Genomic DNA, 9,582 nt, shown 5'->3' on the forward strand with positions numbered 1-9,582 from the left:
CTCTTTCGAAGAAATGACTGTGGTCTAGGGAGTTCGATTTTAGGGACGATTCCTAAGTAGTTTAATTAATTCTCTTAATCAAAATGGGAGATTTTACTTCAAAGATCAAGGAGGGGATATATGTATACGTAAAGCTGATTCACTTTGTGGTACAGCAGAAGCTAGCACACCATCGTAAAGCAACTCTACTCCAATAAAAATTAAGAAAAAAATTAAAAAATAAATGAAAACTAGTCCATTTGTTTTAGGATTAATCATGATGGCAATGTTCTATTAACTTCACCCCTAATTCCAATTCTTATCATCCATAGACGGAATACTCGAGATCTAAACTAGAATGATAATATGGCAAAATTTGGTTCTTATTAGTTTAAAAATAACACTTTCAAGATACAATTATCTCTTGTGTGTGTGTTAATCTCTTTATGACTGGAGGGGGAAAAAATCTCACTAATGCCAGAATTAAATCACAACCTGATTGGATTAATGAAGAGAGGCAGGATGGGAGTAAGATGGGAGGGGCCGCCTCTAAGAAAAAGCCCCATTCGGTGGATCTCACTCCAGAACTGAGCTGTCAGGGGAAGCAGCTGGACCTAGTTGAGCAGAGGTGAGCCTGTCTTATGGGATTTTGTTTTTACTTCTCAATTTTCTACAAAAGACAAATATAAGAAAGCAAGGTGGGCTTCCCTGGTGGCGCAGTGGTTGGGAGTCCGCCTGCCGATGCAGGGGACGCGGGTTCGTGCCCCGGTCCGGGAGGATCCCACATGCCGCGGAGCGGCTGGGCCCGTGAGCCATGGCCGCTGAGCCTGCGCGTCCGGAGCCTGTGCTCCACAACGGGAGGGGCCACAGCAGTGAGAGGCCCGCGTACCGCAAAAAAATAAAAATAAAAAAAGCAAACAAGGTATCAGGAATGGAGTGATTTATTAATTCAGCAAGTGTTATCTAAGGCCAACTCAACCCAAGCACAGCATGTGCACCTGGAGGCACAAGGACCTCTGATGGGAGAATAGGCAGAACTTAGATGTTCAATACTCGGGTTGGAGAAATAATAACATCTTCATTATCCTGAGTCTAATCAGGGCTTGGCAGACTCTGTGAGAGATGAATGAAGTTTCAGCCACAGACTTATTCCACCTCTCAAGTTCTGCTGTGAGTTTTTGCCACATGCAGGTTGGACAGGTGGGGAGTTGGAGGGTGTGTGGGTCTAGACCAGCGCTGTCCAGGAGAAATACAAGGTGACCCACAAATGTGATTATAAATTCATTTCCTAGTATCCACATAAACAAAGGAGAATCAAACTGATCAATTTTAAAAGGCAAAATGTAATCATTGCAACATCAGCTTTCTTATTTTAAAAGACAAACTAATCTTTATTTACTTGCATTGACACTAACATCCTCATTACAATTCTTTTTTATTGAAGAATAGTTGATTTTCAATATTGTGTTACTTTGAGGTACAGCATAGTGATTCAGTATTTTTGCAGATTATTCTCCATTATAGGTTATTACAAGACAATGGGTGTGTATCCCTGTGCTATACAATATATCCTTGTTGTTTTATAAGTTTTACGTATAGTAATTTCTATCTGTTAATCGCATAGCACTGCCCTCCACCCTGCCCTCTCCCCTTTGGTTACCACACAATTATTTTCTATATCTGCAAGCCTGTTTCTATTTTGCATAAACATTCATTTGTATTATTTTTTACATTACACATATAAGTGCTATACAGTATATGTCTTTCTCTGTCTGACGTATTTCACTATGCATAATAATCTCTAGGTCCATTGACATTAATGCAAATGGCAGTATTTTACTCTTTTCTATGGTTGAGTGGATTCCATTATATTAGATATATTCACATCTTCTTAATCCAATCATCTGTTGATGGGCACTTAGGTTGCATCCATGTCTTGACTATTTTAAATAATGCTGCTATTAACATTGGTATGCATGTATCTTTTCAAATTAGAGTTTTCATTTTTTTCTGGATATATGCCCAGGAGGGGGGTTGCTGCATCATATGGTAGCTCTATTTTTAGTTTTTTAAGGAACCTCCATACTGTTCTCCACAGTGGCTGCACCAATTTACATTCCCACTAACAGTGTACAAGTATTGTCTTTTCTCCACATCTGCTCCAACATTTGTTATTTGTAGACTTTTTGGTTATGGCCATTCTGACTGGTTTAAGGTGATATCTTGTTGCAGTTTGGATTTTCATTTCTCTGATTAGCAATGTTGAGCATCTTTTCATGTTCTGGATGGCCATCTGCATGTCTTCTTTGGAAAGTATCTATTCAGATCATCTGCCCATTTTTGATTGGGTTTTTTTGTTTTTTGATATTGAGTTATATAACCTGTTGTATATTTTGGATATTAACCCCTTGTCAGTTGCATCAGTTACAAACAGTTTCTCCCGTTCCTTATGTTGTCTTTTCATTTTGTTGATGGTTTCCTTTGCTGTACGAAAGCTTTTAAGTTTAATTAGGTCCCATTTCTTTATTTTTGCTTTTATTTCTTTTGCCTTGGGAAACTGATCCAAGAAAATGTTGCTACAATTTATGTCAAAGAATGTTCTGCCTGTGTTCAATTCTAGGAGTTTTATGGTTTCAGGTCTTATATTCAAGTCTTTAAAGCATTTTGAATTTATTTTTGTGTATGGTGTGAGGGAATGTTCTAATCTCATTGTTTTACATACAGCTGTCTAGTTTTCCCAGCACCACTTGTTGAAGAGACTGTCTTTTCTCTATTGTATATTCCTTCCTCCTTTGTAGTAGATTAACTGGCCAGGGGCATGTAGGTCTTTTTCTGGGCTCTCTGTTTTGCTCCATTGATCTCTGTATCTGTTTTTGTGCCACTGCCATGGTGTTTTGATTACTGTAGCTTTGTAGTATAGTCTGAAGTCTGGGAGGGTTATGTCCCCAGCTTTATCTTTTTTCTCAAGATTGCTTTTGCAATTTCAGGTCTTTTATGTTTCCATAAAATTTTAGAATTATATGTTCTAGTTCTGTGAAAAGTATCAAGGGTATTTTATAAAGATTTCATTAAATCTATAGGTTGCATTTAGTAATATGGCCATTTTAATATTAATTCTTGCAGTCCAAGAGCTTTGGATATCTTGCCATTCCTTTGAATCACCTTCAATTTCCTTCATCAGTGTTTTTTTTTTTTTTTTTTTGCGTTATGCGGGCCTCTCACTGTTGTGGCCTCTCCCATTTGCGGAGCACAGGCTCCGGACGCGCAGGCTCAGCGGCCATGGCTCACGGGCCCAGCCGCTCCGCGGCATGTGGGATCTTCCCGAAACGGGGCACGAACCCGCGTCTCCTGCAACGGCAGGCGGACTCTCAAGCACTGCGCCACCAGGGAAGCCCCATCAGTGTTTTATAGTTTTCAGAGTATAGGTCTGTCACCTCCTTGGTTAAGATTATACCCAGGTGTTTTGTTTTGCTGTTAATAATTCTTTTTTTCTTTCTTTTTTTAAATTGAAGTATAGTTGATTTACAGTGTTGTGTTAATTTCAGGTGTGCAGCAAAGTGATTCAGTTTATACATACGAATATATCTATTTTTTTAGATTCTTTTCCCTTATAGTTTATTACAGAATATTGAGTATAGTTCCTTGTGCTATGCAGTAGGTCCTTGTTGGTTATCTATTTTATATATAGCAGTGTGTATATGTTAATCCCAAATTCCTAATTTATCCCTCCCCCCCTTTCCCCTTTGATAACCATAAGTTTGTTTTCTATGTCTGTGGGTCTATTTCTATTTTGTATATAAGTTCATTTATACTATTTTTCCCCCAAGTATTTTTTGATGGATTGTAAGTGGGATTGTTTTTTTACTTCCTCTTCCTGACAGTTCATTATTAGTGTAGAAACACACAACAGATTCCTGTATATTAATCTTGTATCCTACAACCTTGCTGAATTCATATTAGTTTTGACGTGGAGACTTTGTTTCTTTATACACAGTATCATGTCATCTGCAAATCGTGACAGTTTAACTACTTTCCTGCCAATTTGAATGCCTTTTATTTCTTTTTCCTGTCTAATTGTTATGGCTAGGACTATCAATACTATGATAAGTAGAGTGGTAAGAGCGGGCATCCTTGTCTTGTTCCTGAATTTAGAGGAAAGGCTTTCAGCTTTTCACCACTGAGTATTATGTTGAGTGTAGATTGGTTGTAAATGAGCTTTATTATGTGAGATATGTTCCCTCTATAGCCTCTTGATGAGGGTTTTTATCAGGAACGGATGTTGAATTTTGTGAAATGCTTTTTCTGCATCTATTGAGATGATCATGTGATTTTTATCTTCCTTATAATCAACTTTTGAAAGTTCTCAAGGAGATCGTTCATGTTGTCTTTTTCTAATCATGTCTTCCAAACTGAGTGTGCATATCTGACACTTACAACACCTTTCAATATGGATGAGCCCCACCTCAGGTGCTCAGTAGCCATACATGGCTGGTGGACACCATATCTGACAGCTCAGGTGTAGTATAAACCCTCTCACCACCTAAATTATACCCCAAGGATGAATCATGTCCTTCATTCCAAACAGCATTTCAAAAATCAGAACTTTGGGGCTATGAGTCATTTATATTTGTACTTATGTTATGTCTTCATTACGTAGTAATAATGATTTCAAATCGCTATGCATGTAAAGATAAAAGTGACCCAGCGAATAGTATCGATTCAACTCATGGAAATTCCAATCTCATGCGCCTTTTTCCCATAGAGGAACCATGGCTGAACACTTTAAGGAAGCAAGCAAATGTATGGTTTGCCTGAATTATCTTGAAAACCCCATGTACCTGAAATGTGGATATGTCTGCTGCTTCCAGTGCCTCGATTCACTGCAGAAGGAGGTTGATGGGGGGGCGTTATCGTGCCCCAACTGCTCTGTGGTCTCACAGAAGAATGACCTCAGGCGCGCTCTCAAGCTCGGAGCTCTGGTTTCAAAGGTTAAGGAGTTAGAGCCCCAGCTGAGAGCTGTTCTCCAGATGAACCCAAGGATGCGGAAGTTCCAAGGTAAGACATCTGTACAAACCTCCCTCAACCCATAAAGGGCCCTGGAAAAAGTACCTTTTCAAAAGCTCTCCACTAAATAAGGGCACTAGCTGAATTCTGGCACCTGAAATTTCTATTCTTTCCAAGAAACCGTTGTTCTCACCTGTAAGTATAGATAAGAACTATCTGTTGACTTTTCAAAAATTTTTATTGGAGTATAGTTGATTTACAATGTTGTGTTAGTTTCAGGTGTACAGCAAAGTGAATCAGTTATACATATACATATATCCACTCTTTTTTAGATTCTTTTCTCATATAGGTCTTTACAGAGTATTGAGTAGAGTTCCCTGTGCTATACAGTAGGTCCTTATTAGTTATCTGTTTTATATATAGTAGTGTGTATGTGTCAATCCCAATCTCCCAATTTATCCCTCCCCTGCTTCCCCCTATCTGTAGTTTTTTTTTACATCTTTATTGGAGTATAATTGCTTTACAGTGGTGTGTTAGTTTCTGCTTTATAACAAAGTGAATCAGTTATACATGTACATATGTTCCCATATATCTTCCCTCTTGCGTCTCCCTCCGTCCCACCCTTCCTATCCCACCCCTCTAGGTGGTCACAAAGCACTGAGCTGATCTCCCTGTGCTATGCGGCTGCTTCCCACTAGCTATCTATTTTACGTTTGGTAGTGTATATATGTCCATGCCACTCTCTTACTTTGTCACAGCTTACCCTCCCCCCTCCCCATATCCTCAAGTCCGTTCGCTAGTAGGTCTGTGTCTTTATTCCCGTCTTACCCCTAGGTTCTTCATGACATTTTTTTTTCTTAGATTCCATATATATGTGTTAGCATACGGTATTTGTCTTCTCCTTCTGACTTACTTCACTCTGTATGACAGACTCTAGGTCCATCCACCTCACTACAAATAACTCAATTTCGTTTCTTTTTATGGCTGAGTAATATTCCATTGTATATATGTGCCACATCTTCTTTATCCATTCATCTGATGATGGACACTTAGGTTGTTTCCATCTCTGGGCTATTGTAAATAGAGCTGCAGTGAACATTTTGGTACACGACTCTTTATGAATTATGGTTTTCTCAGGGTATATGCCCAGTAGTGGGATTGCTGGGTCGTATGGTAGTTCTATTTGTAGTTTTTTAAGGAACTTCCATACTGTTCTCCATAGTGGCTGTACCAATTTACATTCCCACCAGCAGTGCAAGAGTGTTCTATCTGTAGATTTTTAAGAAAAGATAATATTTAGGCCATGCCCTAGTCCTGTGCTATCCAATATTAGATACATTGGAATATTTCCAGTGGCCACTGGCAGCTCCTGATCACTTGAAACATGGCAATCGCCACAAGTAGAAATCAGATTTGGATATATTGGAGGATACGGAATGTATTATTAAAATCAGTTATACCTGATTGTTTTGTTTGTTTGTTTGTTTGTTTGCGGTACGCGGGCCTGTCACTGTTGTGGCCTCTCCCATTGCGGAGCACAGGCTCCGGACGCGCAGGCTCAGCGGCCATGGCTCACGGGCCCAGCCGCTCCGCGGCATGCGGGATCTTCCCGGACCGGGGCACGAACCCGTATCCCCTGCATCGGCAGGCGGACTCCCAACCACTGTGCCACCAGGGAAGCACCCTGATTGTTATTTTTAAACATGTAAGAAAATTTAAAATCCACACGGGGCTCTCATTGCGTTTCTTTGGGTGGCACTGCAACACAACGTGGTTTTTCAAATTTGAGGATGTATAAGCTCCCTGACCGTCCAGTTTAAATGTAGCTTCCTCTTCTTGAACGCTGGGCTGACCTGAGAATCTGGATTTCTGACTTGAGCTCCGGTGGTGCTGCTAATGCAGGTTCATGGCCCACGCTTTGAGTAACAGGCCCCTGCATCTAGTGAATCTGAACTCTTCAGGCAGCGAGGCCCAGAGATATGCACTGTTTAAAAGCCCCAGGTGATTCTATGCACAGTGAGTGTGGACAAGGAATACTTAGAGCACAAGCCTCCCAGGGAAAATGATGGTAAAAGTGCATGTGGTCGTGACTGTAGGTTTCAGTCCTGTTGCCGAGTCTGGACCTGAGCACTGCAGCATGTGGTTCACTCCCTGACCTGGACCTAAGATGCCCGATTCAGGCTCAGAATTCTGAGCAAAGGGGAATTATCACAGCTTAGCTGCGTGTCTAATTCGGAATGCTAGGACAGACCTCCCAGGCTCATTGAAGAGTGCCACAGTCTCATCCTGTCACCCATTCCCTGCCTCCTATGATGGGTCCTTGGGTGTGAATGGGGTGTGATGATTGTGCAATGATACACAATCCAGCCAGCAGTGTCATCGGGAAAGTAACCACTTGTTTTACTTCTTGAGTGAGTTTCCGTTTTGCTCCATGCAAACCTGTATTTATGATGGTGAAACCTGTCACAGAAACCTGACAAGCCTTCACAAGTTCTCTCCAATGGTCAGGAAATCTGAGCACCTCCCAGAGAACCATGTTATAAGGGAGCCAAGTGAAGTCATTGGCCTTTGGTCCAGAGGGTTTCTTTCTGAGGCTCCTATGGCTCTATGCACATGGTCACATTAGGACAGGCAGGTCTATGCACCCATCCTCATCACAGGGTTAGTTGGAGATGTTGCCAAAACACATAGTACTCCTCCAGTTTACCTGGCCCGTGAGCACTGCCCCATCCAGTTCTGGGTCTAAGTTGCTACAAGATCCCAGCACATCCTTACCCATGTCTATGGGAATCCCTTCCTCTATCTTGACTTCCAGAGTTAACCCATCTCATCCAAAGACTCCTAGCATGTTTTCTTTATATTTTTCTATAGCTCCAGAGAATGAAAAAGAACTGGAATGCAGTTGCCTATTCGACAACTCTAAACAAAGAAAGTAGATGCAAAAAGAAGAACAAAATACCTTACTATTTCAAAATTATTCTGCAATATGTAAAATCACCATCATTCAAATGTATATTTGATGTCTATATTTTGACAGAGTCTATGTCACCTGGAAATTTTTGAGAAAAATCAACACCCATGGACTCTCTTTTTCATGTATATCATGTACTGAAGAGAAGAAATAATATTTTAATCAAATAATCCAATTAATGTAAAGAAAACACCAGTATGAATCAGAAAAACTAGTTCCATTTGAATCATTCATTCTATCCATGGAATTGGATCTAACCCAGGACAGGGAACCTTCCCCAGGAAGCTTCTGCTTAGGAAAGAGGTGTAGAGTTAAATAAGTGAACGTGAATGAAACATTTGGGACTTTTCAGAAGCCATGGATTGTAGTGTCTGGTGTATGTAATTGCTTATTTTTCTTTCCACAGTGGATGTGACCTTGGATGTTGACACAGCCAACAAGTACCTCGTCATTTCTGAGGACCTGAAAACTGTCCATTGTGGGTTTTTCAAGCAGAAGAAGAGGTCCCGACCTGAGAGATTCAGCCGTACAACTTGTGTCCTGGGATTCCCCCTGTTCACCTCTGGCCGCCATTACTGGGAGGTGGACTTGGGGTCCAGCCAAGAATGGGATGTGGGCGTTTGCAAAGAATCTGTGCGTCGACGAGGGAAGACTCAACTGGCTCCAGATCTTGGCTTCTGGACTGTGAGTTTGAGAAATGGAGATGTCTTCTCTGCCCACACTGTGCCTGCCACTGTTCTCAAGGTGAGCCCCAGGTTACATCGAGTGGGGATTTTCCTGGATATGAATATTGGGATTGTTTCCTTTTATCACGTTGGTGATGGATCCCATATTTTTACATTCACTAAAGTTTCTGCTGGGGAGCCACTGCGTCCATTTTTTTCTCCTGCATATCCGACTGAGGATGATCAAAGCTTCCTGAGAATCTGTCCTTTGATGAGTCTAGGCACTGACGGTCCTCTGTGGAATCCAGGGCAAAGCAAATGAAACTCTGACTATGGAGACATGGATAGGAAATTCTTGTGTACACATAGCTGTGGATGGGAATGTTCCTCTTTGCTACACATATGGTACAAAAGTGTAGCAGAAAATTATGGAACGATTCATGAATCATTAACACAAATTGTATTAGGGAAAATTACATTTCCAGAATTAGTATTATGGACTTGTTTATTTCTGTTGCAATTATTATGTTCTTTCAGATCAATTTCCAAATGTTTTCTTTTAATTTCCTGTAAGCTTAACTTAGTGCATGATGGAGATTATAAGCTAAATAAAGTTCATTTGTGACACTACAGATGCATTTTTCTACATATTATGGAAATAAGTCATGTTTCAAGAGTAAAAAAAAAAAAGTGTGCAAGTATTCAGTTTCACTCAACAACTGAAAAACACACGTTCATTTCAAGTGCACCTTGAACTCTACTGGCCATATTCCATTTCTGTTGGACATTGCCGGTCATGCTCCAAACCCTTCTACCCCCAGCTGGACCCATCTGGCTGTGGCAGGAGGCCTTGCAGAGCCTGAGAAGTTGATTTAGTCAACGGGGGACATTCACCGTCTTATGCAACATGTGAAGTCATGACGATAAAGAAAATGAAACCCTGTCATTTCTCCAGCTTTTGTG

The 9,582-nt window shown here is 40.7% G+C and overlaps 1 protein-coding gene across 1 annotated transcript; it reads left to right on the forward strand.

Moving 5' to 3' along the window:
• The first annotated feature begins 4,748 nt into the window (after nucleotides 1-4,748).
• On the forward strand, nucleotides 4,749-8,941 carry RFPL4A (ret finger protein like 4A). The gene is made up of 2 exons (XM_007468040.1): nucleotides 4,749-5,034; nucleotides 8,361-8,941. Exons 1-2 carry the CDS (start codon nucleotides 4,749-4,751, stop codon nucleotides 8,939-8,941), a joined length of 867 nt encoding a protein of 288 aa, XP_007468102.1.
• The last annotated feature ends 641 nt before the right edge of the window (nucleotides 8,942-9,582 follow it).

The sequence above is a fragment of the Lipotes vexillifer genome, unplaced genomic scaffold (genome assembly GCF_000442215.2).
Source record: "Lipotes vexillifer unplaced genomic scaffold, Lipotes_vexillifer_v1.1 scaffold1223, whole genome shotgun sequence".
Taxonomy (NCBI): Eukaryota; Metazoa; Chordata; class Mammalia; order Artiodactyla; family Lipotidae; genus Lipotes; species Lipotes vexillifer.

What these genes read in the sequence shown, in the direction of transcription:
- RFPL4A (XM_007468040.1), top strand. Translation starts at nt 4,749, where the DNA reads ATGGCTGAACACTTTAAGGAAGCAAGCAAATGTATGGTTTGCCTGAAT. An exon ending in AAGGATGCGGAAGTTCCAAG is followed by an intron (nt 5,035 to 8,360) that starts GTAAGACATCTG and finishes TTCTTTCCACAG; the next exon opens with TGGATGTGACCTTGGATGTT.